Source organism: Liolophura sinensis, chromosome 13 (assembly GCF_032854445.1).
Source record: "Liolophura sinensis isolate JHLJ2023 chromosome 13, CUHK_Ljap_v2, whole genome shotgun sequence".
NCBI classification, from domain to species: domain Eukaryota; kingdom Metazoa; phylum Mollusca; class Polyplacophora; order Chitonida; family Chitonidae; genus Liolophura; species Liolophura sinensis.
The window spans coordinates 14853133-14867224 of NC_088307.1; the positions used below are offsets into that span (position 1 = coordinate 14853133).

The 14092-nt window shown below is 40.1% G+C and overlaps 2 protein-coding genes across 2 annotated transcripts; one reads left to right on the plus strand and one right to left on the minus strand.

Moving 5' to 3' along the window:
- Nucleotides 1-277: 277 nt before the first annotated feature.
- Nucleotides 278-9130, minus strand: LOC135480903 (arrestin domain-containing protein 17-like). The gene is made up of 5 exons (XM_064760832.1): nucleotides 8876-9130; nucleotides 6916-7098; nucleotides 2181-2369; nucleotides 1297-1457; nucleotides 278-353 (listed from the first exon to the last, which is right to left on the minus strand). The coding sequence occupies exons 1-5, from the start codon at nucleotides 9128-9130 to the stop codon at nucleotides 344-346; spliced, it is 798 nt and encodes a 265-aa protein (XP_064616902.1). The 3' UTR covers nucleotides 278-343.
- Nucleotides 9131-11270: 2140 nt separating this feature from the next.
- LOC135480904 (keratin-associated protein 29-1-like) lies at nucleotides 11271-12105 on the plus strand. The gene is made up of 2 exons (XM_064760833.1): nucleotides 11271-11391; nucleotides 11513-12105. The coding sequence occupies exons 1-2, from the start codon at nucleotides 11271-11273 to the stop codon at nucleotides 12103-12105; spliced, it is 714 nt and encodes a 237-aa protein (XP_064616903.1).
- The last annotated feature ends 1987 nt before the right edge of the window (nucleotides 12106-14092 follow it).

Sequence of the window (14092 nt, forward strand, 5' to 3'; positions counted from 1 at the left end):
TGTTATTGTGTTCTGCACGTGAGCTCAACACGTGACGTCGCTATCAGTAATTATTATGAACACAGCGCATTAACGATGTAGCATCTATCTCGTGTTACTGTGTTCTGCACATTTACATCAACATCGCCTTCCTTGTCATTGGACGCCGACGCTCGGGGTATGGCAGAAGCTTATAACAGAAGCTAAAATATTAATGACATCAACAACTGTGAGAAAAAAATAAATAACAGCGCGTAAAAAGTTTCTTGTAATGATTTTGGAATTTGTAAACCACGCACTCTGGAAAATGAACTAAAAGAGGTCAACCTGATCGTCGTTATTTGGCTGTACACTTTGCTCCGGGTTAGGTGTCGCTGTAAAGCAAACGGAAAATCATAGTACTGATTTAGATATTGGGTGTTGAAGAGCTTTGAAGAGCCTGTGATATTTGATATAGATTCCACATATTTTACCAACTGTATCCCAAAACTAAGAACCAAAAGTCTACAAGTATTCATGAGACTATAAATTATTCATTAATATTTTTGATTGGCGTTTGCACCCTAATCTAGAATATCACGAAACCGACCACGGCGAGTTGGATAGCGAGACACGGAAGAGAACCTTACAAATCCTCTAACGCGAATTAAAGCTGCAGACAAATCATCTGGAGCTGGAATCGAACTCTCAGCTACATTCTTGTCATATTATTGCATGCAAAACGAATGACACCATATATCTAGGATCAAGATATGGTCCAAAGCAAAATTAAAACACACTTCTGAACATTTTATTTAAAAATATTGTATAGAATTAAAAACCTTTACAAAGGCACAACTCGAGCCTTCATGATCATATTACTTGTGTTTTCTGATTTCATAACGTTGAAGTCATGTGAATAGCATTTAATTTTTAAAAAATGAATATATCTTGAAGGACAATTTTCAGTGTGATGCTTAGTGAAGAAAAATACACTTTTTGTGTTGCACAACATTCAGTGTATGCAGTTGGTACATATGCTGGTTTACAGCCAGACAACTAGACATTCGTTCCTTTACTCCCACAGTTAATTTTATCATTCCAAGCACAATCAAATAAGCAATCATCCACTTTAAATATGTTTAGTGAGGAAATGAAGAAAATTTAAATACCAAATGAATACTGACGACATCAAAACTGTCACAAAACAACTTTAATATCTATATACATATAATCTATACGACATGCTTCAGCTTGGCATAGCAGTCTCTATACATCAGACATACGCTCCAGAAAGCATAATCTGCAATCAAGCGGTATACAATCTTCACTACTTACGGATGTCTATCCCACTCTGGGCGAGCCAGTGGTGCGGGCATCTCATCTTTGGGAGCAGTCTGACTCGTACGCCTGGAGTGTGACGCCAAAGGCTCCGTGCCTATGATTAAGTCAGCGACCACTTTACAGCGCACGCCGGAGTACTCAGTACACGCTTTTACCTAGGAAGAACGGAACATCTATCACGATTGTCTCGGCTGTTTATTAGTCTTATGTAGAGATTGCTACTCTTTTAAACTATATTTATGCGAGCACTTAATACCGACAATACAGTGATTTCCTGCACGACCGTCTTCGTCGGATCGCGCATTGAAATGGGAAACCTTGACCGCCTGAAGAAACCCGGGCCTAAGCTACGCAGTCTGTTGGTTATTCCTGCTTTTGCGATGATGAATTAAGAGCAAACATCGGGAGGCCGCTTTTCCTTAGCTTTTCCCGCCTTTTTTTAGCAGAATAAAAACTTAGTGTAGATCATACAAGTGATGAGAAACACTGTACTTTTTCACTACACTGAGGAGGTGGCCTCGTTGGCTCATTGGTGTATAACTTTTTTGTCCTCGTCGCCAATCACACCATGACCAATCAGGTTGCAGGCTGGATTTCAGCTTTGGCTGGTTCATCCGTGACCATGAGTCAAGACGTTTACCCAGTATATCTGCCGAAGGGCGGTCGTTAAATTCAGATATCCCTGTTAGGTCTGCTGACATATAAACGAAAAATGTACCTAGATGTACTCATTATACGCACTAACAAAATATCCGGAAGTAAATATTTAATTAAATAAATCAAACAAGTGAGGGCTTTATGGTGGAGAGCAGGCCGAGCGGTCTTCAGCAAGTCCGCCAAATATCCCACCCCACGACCACAGAGGCCTGAGAACCTACCATTAAATAGTAGGACACTGTGATTAGGTTGCATCCTAGAAGGCATGAAGCAGGAATGGAAGGCACTTCTATTTTCTCTCGGTTGAAAACGTATTTGTTGTGCGGCTCTAGCTCAAAATCGGGAATCTGGTTCACGACATGTTTAGAAACTTTTGTTCTGTCGGCTTCCGGTGAGGTATACGTGACCTTCTGTGACAAAATAAACAAATAATAAAATGAAAACAATAATTTATAAAAATAACAAGATATTTTCCAGAACAAAACAGTTAGTAAATGTAGTTCTGTTAGCCCTTGATTACATTATCACCTTACTCCTCCAAAAAAAGACAAATGCAATAATTTCGTACTGAAATATTTAGAACAAAAAATGTAAGTTGCAGATGTGTATATGACCAACACTGTGTGTATTCAATTTAAAAGGTTCAACTACATAAATCCTAGAAAGTCAATTCTATAACTGGAAAATGCGTTCTTTGAAATACAGTATTATACCCTTCACTAAGAAAGAGATGATGTTATATTATGAGTGAGTGAGTGCTTAGGGTATAACACCGTGCAATTTTTTCAGTCATATGACGACGAAAGGCCCTAAGAGTGCATGTGCGTGTAAGCCTTGTTGCAGACGCCTCCTTGTTGCAGGACAGGTTTCCACCGCTGTTTTATCTAGTATTGCTAGTAAGCTGCCCCACCCGAGCCATTACACTGGTACGGGTCAACCAGTCGTTGCACTATCTCCTTAATGCTGAACGACGAAAGAGAAAGTAACAGCTTTCTCTTGTAAAGGTTTTAAGTGTGACCGAACCGCCCCCAAACGGAAGCTCTACTAACTGGGCCGGTGAGTAATATTATGATAATAATAGTTCATTGAATAAGTACAGGTTGATATGGGCAAGTTCCATATTTGAGTGGCGCTGAAGCGTGAAGGAGCTTGGTTAAAAATAGAACTTGTACAAATAAGCCTGTGTTCATCCAATAATCCATTGATTATACACCAAACATTAACCAGATCAAGTAAGGATTAAACTTTAAGTTGCCGAAAATGAAAATTTGACACAAAAACTGAAGATAGTAGAACTCGTAGGGTTTTTTTTATGAATGGCGCCAGAAAATGTACTCAAGAGAAAATGTGCGTGATCGAAAGAAGTAACAACGGTTACGTTACATTGCTTATGGCGATTTACAATCTGGACATTGCTAGTGGTGAACTGCAATATGAAACATAGACCACATGCTAACCACATCGTTAAAACATAAGTAAACGTGGAAGGTGTGATATGAATAAGGCAAAGTCTAAGACCGAAAGTAGCGTGTAAACCTGTTTATACATCCTTTAGGCGAATTACTAACTGATCTATTATACATTTAGGCCATCTATAAAGTAGCTGAAACAGTTAACAAAGTTTTTGTCAAGTATATATTTGTGTTCCAGTTTTTGAACATGGCGTATTTCTCGTTCTTCACAAGTACTTTAAACGCTGTCTGGCTGTGTACAATCAAAGAAGTGTCTTCTACTTGCTTGTTCCATATAGTCTCGCACTCTCCTACAACAGTGGCAGTTAACATAGTGTGGACAAAATGATAATTTGAGAGTACAAGCAAGTCATAAGTATGTGATGCTAGATTTGTAGCACATGTATGGCGTGAACGAAATAAACCCAGTGAACACAAGGTTCCTAATGGTTTGAAATCAGATTTTGTGGCAGGTTGTGAAATTATACTGGTAACACCCATGTTAAATTACCACCTCCAGATCTATCTGACCTTATTTCTTGAAACTTCTGTGCCTGATACTTTTTCTGACATACATGTTTATCATCACGTGACTTTATTTTTGCACTAAATATTCCCTATAGACAACATATGTGCTATGTTAGTCTGTAAACTGCATTTAAAAATATTATCTTAGCTGGTTTTATTTTTAAAATTCCACTTAAATTTGGACCCTCTGTCTTTAATGTCGACCGCGGAGAGCTGGCGGGGTGACGTCATGCCAGTAACACCTGTGTCTTGATTATGTCTTGAAAAGCCCTGCAAACATTGCCGAATCCATGCCTACCTGCTGTGTTAAATTGTGAATCCATGCCTACCTGTTGTGTTAAATTGTGAATCCATGCCTACCTGTTGTGTGCTATTCCAGAATTAGCCATCACATGACTTAATATATAATTAACCATACATGTACACCTCTGATTTAGCACCTGAAACTGATATAAGGAAAACAGTTTTACAACAAAAATTGAAAGATACCGGCCACGACCCCACGACCATCCGCACGTTGCTGACAGACATTCCCACTTACGGCCGGGAGGAAGAGGAAGTCAGTATGAGCTGGACTTGAACTCACAGCGACCGCATTGGTGAGAGGCTTCTGGGTCATCACGCTGCGCTAGCGCGCTAACCGACTGAGCCATGGAGGCCCCGCCGGTGAAAGTAACAATCGCGTTTATATTTTATGTTTAATTATTAAAAGTATCACCGGCAAAGATAAATAAGGCTTGAACTATATTAAAGAGAAACAGCTATTGGTTAGACATCTAAATGGCAATTTAAACTTTGTCTGAGTTCCGTTACGGCCATCAAGGCAGGGCATGCTGTGCGCGTGGTGAACAGGAGGCCTCGCTGAAGCGTCGTGAACATTGTTGGGCAATGGCGAGCGGCTCCCTACAGTCCGTGTATCTTAAACACAGGTGTCACAGCCTGCTGTTTCCAACAAGCAAATAACTAAAAAACTTCTGCATTCCGGATGTGAAAATCTTCTTTTCTTTTCTCATTTGGCTTTTTGGTGGGATATAACCTAGTCCTTCGGACTTTTGTTTTAGTACAGGCATGGCACAATTAGCAGGTCTCATCATACACGTACGACTACGATCGGTCAAGTCCTCGGCCGTCATCAAAGGGTGTTTACGATGAGAAATCTGGTCCATATTTTCTCAATCTGTGGCATTTTTAGGCCATATATGTCACTTTACAGTATTCTACGTTGTGTTACTACAGTCGAAAGCCACACTTGGGCATGTCATAATCTAGAAATTAATTGTCTCCCTTGGTCTGTGATGTACACATAGAGAAGCCTCCATGACTGCAGCTCCGCGACTGCAGCGACGGTCAAAGGTGGCTCGATCGTAGTGGAGGTAGATTTTCTGATGTTTGATCACAAAATTCTACCGTTTTTCTTCCCTTTTCAACTTTCTAAACGATTAAAATGGATTCAGGGGATATCTATATGCATTTTGGAAGGCCCATCATTGGGGTTCTACATGAACAGTTATTAATTTGCATTTTCATAGCTACCAAGAAAATGTGGTATCACCTGCACGTTACTTTCATCTTAAGATGCTGATAATATACCTGTATCATGAATAAAAGTGAAGAACATGCTACAAAGCCTATAACGGACTTCGATTTGATGGGTAATTGTGTTACAGGTTTAATTCAAAATACAAAGTGTCAGGCTCCCCGCCTGGGGAGGTATGGTACGTAGCTTTCTCCGTATTCTATCGGGTTTGATATAGACCGATAAAATTGATTGACTCTATAATATTGTAAGTGGAAATATTTTGTGGGCTGCTTAAAAACGATGGAATAACTTTAAAAGGGGCTGAACTAGAGGTATCACATAAATTAGCTCTATGTGCCAAAATATCCATTACCAAAAGAGCTCATAGTAAGAATATGGGGGAAAACCCACGACCATCCGCACTTTGCTGGCAGACATTTCCACTTACGGCTGGAGAGGAAGCCAGCATGAGCTGGACTTGAGCTCACCGCGACCGCATTGGTGAGAGGCTTCTGGGTCATTACGCTGCGCTAGCCCGCTAACCAACTGAGCAACGAGGGCACCCCCGTCTCATTGATATTATATACACTTTGGTACACTTTGTATTATTCATTGTAAGCCTACAAGTACAAAGACTTTCTAATTCTTTCCACTGTATTTGTCCTTATATTTAATCGAGTGTGACGTTTAGTTAAAAAAAACATCGGCAGTGAAATATAAGGTTATTGAATACACTTCGTAGTAAAAGTGAAAAACAATTCGGTTTTTATACCGTTCTGTAACCGATAGCATCGCTGTTGTAGACCTACAGCATAGACAGCGGCACATGGCATGCGCTGTAAGAGGAAGGTGAAGCTTTAAGAGATGTATGGTGTGTGCTGTTTTCAGCTTACACATTGATTTGCGCGTGATACCTATGATTCCTTGATACTGAACTTTGTCACGCCTTCACCTTTGGCCACTTACGCCAACTACGTCTTGAAGTCAGCAAAAAAAAAAATCTGTTCCAGATTAATGGTGATATGTGCCATCAGGCAGTGATAATCAAAGTAGACCAGTGCAGATAAATTTTAGATTCTGGAGCGGTAGACACTTCTTGATATTTTGCCGATAAGCTTTTAATATGGCAGCCATCATAAAAACCGGAAGTTCGGTGGCCATATTTACCGTGTCTCAGGAATACGACGGGTAAATGAATTTTACTTACCCATTACCTATAAGCCTCTCTTTGCTCATCAAGATGAAAAAATATAATAACAATGCAACACAAGTATCTGACAAGCATCCTCGGGCCGCGTGTTCAAAAGTGTATCAAATGTTAATAAACCAGGCTTAAATCTTAATATCAGTTTTGGTCCAGTACAAAACCAGTTAAAACTGGAAGCTAGAATAATTGCCACAGACGAAGACAAATAAGACACTGGCGGCAGAAAGCGTCCATAGAAAACTGTGCCTTACTTTAATAAAGTGGACTGATGTTGTGACAAATTCGGAGGTGTTGTTCTTGATTTCGGCCGTGACGGGGATGTACTCTCCGGGCACAAAGCCTCGTCTGGGCAAGTCCAAACACACGCTCACATCGACATTATCATAACAAAAACAGCAGGCGTCCGCTCGCTTCACCTCTTTATGATATGGCTCCTGAAACGGTGAAAAATACCAGTTAAAATCTCTTGAATACACACTGCACGCTTTTGGTCGAAACAACCAGGAAAATTAAGGCATTAGAGAAGTTGCGCGAAAAAAAATGGAAAGGGCTGATAAACGCTGCTTGTCGCGTGAAGCCTTATCAAATAAATTAATAAACAAAAATCTACAGGGTGAAAAAATGAGATCGCACGCCTAAGTTGATTGTAAATCACTAGGGTATCGAACTTATCCTTAGTTAACAGTCGGCAGCCATCTTACACGAAGGGATTGTAAGCTACATCAGTAATAATTTACAATCAGAATTTACAATTGGGTCCTACCCAATTTAAATATTCACAAATTTAACGTTAAGTACAAATACTTGCTTTAGTATATTTCGACTCGGTTTGCAGAGATGCGCAATGCAATTGTCTCAAAACGATGTTACGAGCATGTTTTCCAATGTAGTTGTTAGCTGCTGCATCATTATGATGTAGAACTCTTTTGAAAATGAAGGCAAGGAAAGTAATTCACTTGTACATTGCGCATTTACAAAGGCCACCTTTATGTAGGAGTCAAATTTGCATTACGATCGCGATTGTAACTTCAAGCATTCACAATCGCCTTAAAATGCTTTTGCGTAACGGTTGTAACTTATTTTTACAATTACTTGTAAACTCAGTTGGAGGATCTATAATCGATTGTAGACACAATCTCTTTGTGCAAGCTGGCCCTGGCCAATAATCAGTTGGATTTTTATTTTGTTATATAGCTCTATGCTGAATGTGAAGTATTAAACACTGGGCCAAAAAAAATGCTGAAGTCACAGAATAGACACCGTGGAATTCAACATCGTGGAGCTAACTTAAATGGAGGTGGAAGGGTTGGCCAGGTTAAGTTACGTTCAGACAGAGCCACATGTTAATTATCCAGTGCCAACCCTCGAATACATACTCCTATAATTAAGCCAAGCCAAATTTCTGATTATTTGTTCAGGCATGCTCCAATTATATCATTATACGTGTAAAATGAAGTCCAGGTGATTAGGAACTTTGCAAGTGTTATATTTTTTTCTAATCTGACACATCACTGTAATAAACGAAAAGAATGAATGTCGAGTATTTCCAAAGTCTGAATGGGTTTGTCCAGGGGAAACCAACCACCATCCGCAGGTTTCTGACAGACCTTCCCACGTACGGCGGGAGAGGAAGCCAGTATGAGCTGGACTTGAACTCACAGCGACCGTATTGGTGAGAGACTCCTGGGTCATTGCGCTGCGCTAGCGCTCTAACCGACTGAGCCACGGAGGCCTTTCCGCCCCCCCCCCCGCCCCCCATCCCTATAATATGAAGATGTCAGTCTGATATTTTGGTACATATCTGAGCTACTTTTACACAGAGCGCATTTACAGCTCTGGGGCGACTTTCACAAAGCTGCATACGACATTTATTCATCGTACAATTGTCGTACCATATTTTATACGTCACTATTAAAATGACCATTGTCCTATATGTACGATATCGTATAAGTACAACATCTTTGTGAAAGTGGCCCCTGATCACTGCGTATACCTATCTCATTCCTCATACCTTATTGCCTATATATCAGAATACCACCTTCTATTATCACTTAGAGAGTACAATATTTTGTTTATAATTCTGTTTTATGCATTGGCAAGATTGTCCACCCCGGTTTGTGTATTTCATTTAGTTCTTTGTCACAGAATATCTCGGATCTGACCCTGTACATAAATTGCAGATCTATGTACATACATACATCCACTTCTTACCTCGGCTTCTTTCTCCAGGTTCAGATCAAGGTGGTTCATAACTTGAAAGTTGTCTTTAAGTAAGTAATCAGATTTCCAGGGCTTTTCAATCCTGCATTCCAACGAATACCTCACCCATCCGAATTTCCCTTCAAAACTTGGCGGTGATGAATCCGGAATGTTAAACTGGAAATCGAAGGAATGCGGGCCTTCCTTCAAAGTTATAACTTCCTCTATGGAGGCTGCTGACGCCGATGAAAAGAAGGCGAAATACATTTTACAGCAAATATTGTATTTTTAATCAACATTTCGTGGTCTACAATTATTGGCATATTTGGGAATTGATGTCTGAATTTCTACTGTAATGTAATTTTTAAACGCATTTATGGGGCTCATGAATTCAATCAGATAAGGAAAATGGATCAAAGGCTTACAGATTTTGGTACCATCCTGTTCTGGAAGGTTAACGTTAACGTTCAAAACTGATACGGTAGAATCTACACGACTTCCAAATTTGGATGTATATGACGATCCTCCTGATCAGTACGCAGGCGCAGGACTAATGCTACAAATACTTGTAGTTGCCTTACCTCTGGGTATATACATGTATACAGAAGGCCTACCGTTTCTACCGTTATTATGCTTGTCATCAACATGGTTTCCCCTTATTGTGCGAACCATTGTTACGTTGGTACTAAAACTGACATAACTAGAGTGAATGATTATGGCTTCACGCCATTTCGGAAATATTTCAGCCATATCGTGGCGACATAACTAGATAAAATGTACATATGGATCAATATCCCACAGTATCCCACAGGGAGTTTGCGGGAGATTTGGTTGCGCGCTCGTCGTCCTGCGGTACGTCCGATGGTTGCAATGATGCAGACAGCACGTCAGACGTCCTGCACACCGGTGGCAGACACCGGTGGCAGACCGGTTCCACGAAATGTACTGTTTACAGACAAGAGAAACCATTTTGGATGCAAGTCAGTGATGGTGTGGGGATGTTTCACATTTCGTTGTTTCGAAGCCTCCAATGCGGTCGCTGAGAGTTCAAGTCCAGCTCGTGCTCGAATCCTCTATGGCAGTACGTGGAAAGGTCTGTCAGTCACCTGCGGATGGTCGTGGGTTTCACCCCAAGCTCTGATCGATTTTTCTCTCACCAAAGTGCTGGCCGCCGGCTTATAAGTGAAACATTCTGGAGTACGGCGTAAAAAACACCAATCAAAAAATAAGTGATAATATAGTTAACAATCCTTCAGTCCTTCAACCCAGTGTCGTCCTTTTCCTGCAACGCCACTGGTACGGGATCACATTTCAGCAGGATAATGCTTCTTCCCTTATGGTTCGGGTGACAGAAGCATATATGGATGCACACAACTTCCATATGGACCCTTAACGATGTGAGGCGATGTGATCCTATTTAAATTCTCCATGTGAGAGCCAGACAAGAGAACTTTGAAGGGGATGAATCGAGAAATTTCAACATTTAAATAGTGAGCTGTAATTAAGCTTTTCATAAAGTTGGTCAAGTAAATATGGCGGCTTTGAAAAAAGATCATTTTATACACGTATGTGTGTCGACTGGTATTAGAAAAAAACAGTGCTTCGAAGCGGCTCGCGTTGTCCATCGACTCAAGGTTAAGACTGCTACACCAGCCGATCAAGCAGTGCGTCGAAATGTTAGAAGGGTATGTTTCCTCAACATGAAAGAGGATAAACTTACTAGTGAGTAGCGGGACGTATAATGGGGAATTTACTCAAGGATGTCACTGCCACTGTTGTGGCAAACATTCTTCGTACGACAGCCGATGTCTGCTTTTCATTGATTGATACAATTTTTAAAAATTGATGTTTTAAAAATTCCTCAAGAGTAAAAGGAGGACTGAATGTACTTAGAATAATGTTGTAGATATTTTACATAGAGAGAATGCTGGCATATCAAGTTTTAAAACACAAGAGACGGAGATTTATGTTTTCTGACATCATTTTCTGGATTTCCAAGATTTTAAACCAGTTGCTGGTAGTGTCAGTAAAGCAAACGTAAAAAGCGCCACATAGGGTTGGGAGAATGCCCTCTACCTGCTTCATGTGATTGTTTTCCCTGGAACAGTTCATTTCTGCCCTGGACCTACTTTCAACAAAACGCTCATTACCGGGCGAAAACAGGCACATGTTTTCCTCAAAGTAAATCTCGCTTCCCTGAAACGTTGTGGTGCCTTCATCCCCTGGTTCACTAAACGAGACGTGGGCTTCTCCTCTGATACGCAGACTGATACCTACGGCATGAAAGAAACCGGAAAGTATTAAACAGAAGGAGAGTATGAACTAAAACAGTGTAGAACAGAAAAGTATGAAACATAAGAGTATCAGTTAGAAGAGTGTGAAACAGTAGAATGTGAAGCTGAAGAGTATGAAAAAGCAGAGTATGAAGCAGAAGAGTATGAAACAGCAGAGTGTGAGTGTGAAAGAGTGTGAAACAGAAGATTATCAGATAAAAGAGTGTAAAACAGAAAAGTGTGAAACAGCAGAGTGTGAGTGTGAAAGAGTGTGAAACAGAAGATTATCAGATAAAAGCAGAGTGTGAAAAAGAAGAGTGACAATCAGAAGAGTATAAAAGAGAAAAGTGTAAAACAGAAGAGTATCAAACAGCAGCGTGTGAACCAGAGGAGTATGAAACAGAAAAGTATGAAATACCGGAGTGGGAAACAGAAAAGTGTGTAACAGAAGGGTATACACTCGAAAAGTATGAAACAGCAGAGTGTGAACCAGAGGAGTATGAAACAGAAGAGTATGAAACAGAAGATTATGAAACAACAAAGTATCAAAAAGCAGAGTGTGAAACAGAAATGTGTGAGACAGCAAAGTGTGAACTAGAAGAGTCTGAAACAGCCAAGTGTGAACCAGAAGAGTCTGAAACAGCAGAGTATGAATCAGAAGAGTATGAAACAGCCAAGTGTGAACCAGAAGAGCATGAAACAACAAGGTATCAAAAAGCAGAGTGTGAAACAGAAATATGTGAAACAGCAGAGTGTGAACTAGAAGAGTCTGAAACATCCAAGAGTGAACCAGAAATGTCTGAAACAGCAGAGTATGAATCAGAAGAGTATGAAACAGCAAAGTATCAAACAGTAGACTGTGAACCAGAACAGGGTGAAACAGCAGAATTCGAAACAGAAGAGTGTGAAACAGCAGACTGTGAACCAGAGGAGTGTGAAACAGAAGGGTGCGAACCAGAATTAAGGTAATTGTTTAATGATTCATACCAGAGTACGGCGTTAAACCCCAAGCACTCACCCACTCACTGTTTGGGGTTTTACGTCGTACTTAACAATATTCCAGCCATATGACGACGACGAGTCATCAGGTGTTTGAAGACATACGTGTCTTCTTATGGCAGGGCGAGCCGATGCCGCCAAAGTTTTGCCGCCACTGAAACATCACATCGGCATGGCCTCTCACCCAGTCATATTATACTCAAGGCGGACCAACCAGTCCTGTTTCTATGCTCTAACCTCTCGGTGCTGAACACCAAGCGAGACAACAAGAAGTACCATTCTTAACGATTCTGACATTTTGAGATGGACGCTGTAACCATTAGGTCATCGAAACGGTCAAAGTATGAAACAGTAGAGTGTGTAAAAGATGAGTGTGAAACAGGCGTTTATGAAGAAAAAAGTATGAAAAAGAAAAATATAAAGCAAAAAACTTTTTACCAGGGTCCTGTTTCGCGAAGCAGACGTAAAGAGCCTAGCATAACTTCCAAGACAATACATAATGCAGAGGTACGTCACCATGATAAATGCGCTTGGCGTTGCAACAGCTTTGTAAAACGGGTCCCAGTAAATTATGAAATAAAAACGTATGAAACAGAAAAGTGTGAAAACGAAACGGATGAAACATATTTACAACAGTCCAGTACCTTTTCTTGGAATGTGAATTCGCTTCTTAAGTATGAGTAAATTTCGAAAACTTGTTATCACGTCACTTCGCAGCCATCTTGGATTTTGTGGAAAGCCAAAAAAATCTTCTTCTCCAGCACGACTGATGTTATTAAATTGAAATTTAAACTGCAGTTACTCTAAACCTAGATATCTTTAATTTTAATAACTTAAGCTCGATATTGACTGAAAATGTCATGTGACCAAAAAACTGTATCTGGTGCAGCTTTCGACGCTGATTTCGACTATGCAGTTGTTTGCAATACCTGAAATGATATCCGCAAAACTGGAAATAGGTAGAGACGAAGTGGAAAGGCCTAACATCATCCCAAGGAAAGGAGACAAATTTCACATAACCGGAAGTGAAGTCTCTAAACCGGAAATGCCAAAAAAATCGCACGTTTTTGCATTTTTACAAATTTTAAAATCTTTTCCATCTGAAATACGTAAAACTTAGGTAACAGACCTTGAGGTGAAATTTGGTGAGTAAGAATTTGGGTGTCTTTAATAACGTTATCTGGCAGTCATGTTGTTTCGATATGAAAACATTTGAAAGTCATTTTTAGCCCCAACGCCATGTTCGATTGTCTTGAAATTTAGCACAAGTAATAAGCGTTTCCTAGAAGCTGTTTGGAAAGAAAAAGTATGCAATATGTGAGCAAATTAGGTTTTAGCTAAAACAGCGGAAGTGATGTCAGGTGAAAACCATAAATTTGAAGACTCTAAACATGTTACCCGACGTTTGATGTCCTGGTTACAAACCTGGTCTTGTTTTTTCCATGCGATGTATAATGTTTTGTCGCAAAATGCGATCGATGTAGGAAAAGTGTACTTTCCACAATATTTTCAGGTCACAAAACAGAAAACTGTTACAGTTGTAAAGCTGAAATCGCTGATTTATTTGATTGATTGGTGTTTTACGCAGTACTCAAGAATATTACGCTGCGCTAGCGTGCTAACCAACTAAGCCATGGAGGCCCCCGAAAATCGCTGAGCAACACATGCTATATAGTGTAGATACAATTTATTGATGGCTGGGAAGGATGTACACTTTCTAATTAAACCGTTTATATCCCAATGCATAAAGAAACCATTCAGTTTAAAGGAAGTGAGGTCGCATATGCAGGAAATACGGGCTTGAAGCCCGGCATCAGGTCTGAAGTCAAATGTTTCTATACTATATCATGATCTACTTTTCCACGGGAAAACGAGACAGAACCTTTTGAAAGCATTACAAGACTGCTATTGCTCACAGTGTATAATGATGTGTCAGATCTCACCTTTCATTTTCATT

Excerpts from the sequence above, each read along its gene's own strand:
- LOC135480903 (XM_064760832.1), bottom strand. The coding sequence starts at position 9,130 with ATGTATTTCGCCTTCTTTTCATCGGCGTCAGCAGCCTCCATAGAGGAA. Across the intron at positions 7,099-8,875 it reads ACCTGGAGAAAGAAGCCGAG|GAGCCATATCATAAAGAGGT; the intron begins GTAAGAAGTGGA and ends TCACCGTTTCAG. Across the intron at positions 2,370-6,915 it reads CATCAGTCCACTTTATTAAA|AAGGTCACGTATACCTCACC; the intron begins GTAAGGCACAGT and ends ATTTTGTCACAG.
- LOC135480904 (XM_064760833.1), top strand. The coding sequence starts at position 11,271 with ATGAAAAAGCAGAGTATGAAGCAGAAGAGTATGAAACAGCAGAGTGTG. Across the intron at positions 11,392-11,512 it reads AAAGTGTGAAACAGCAGAGT|CGTGTGAACCAGAGGAGTAT; the intron begins GTGAGTGTGAAA and ends ATCAAACAGCAG.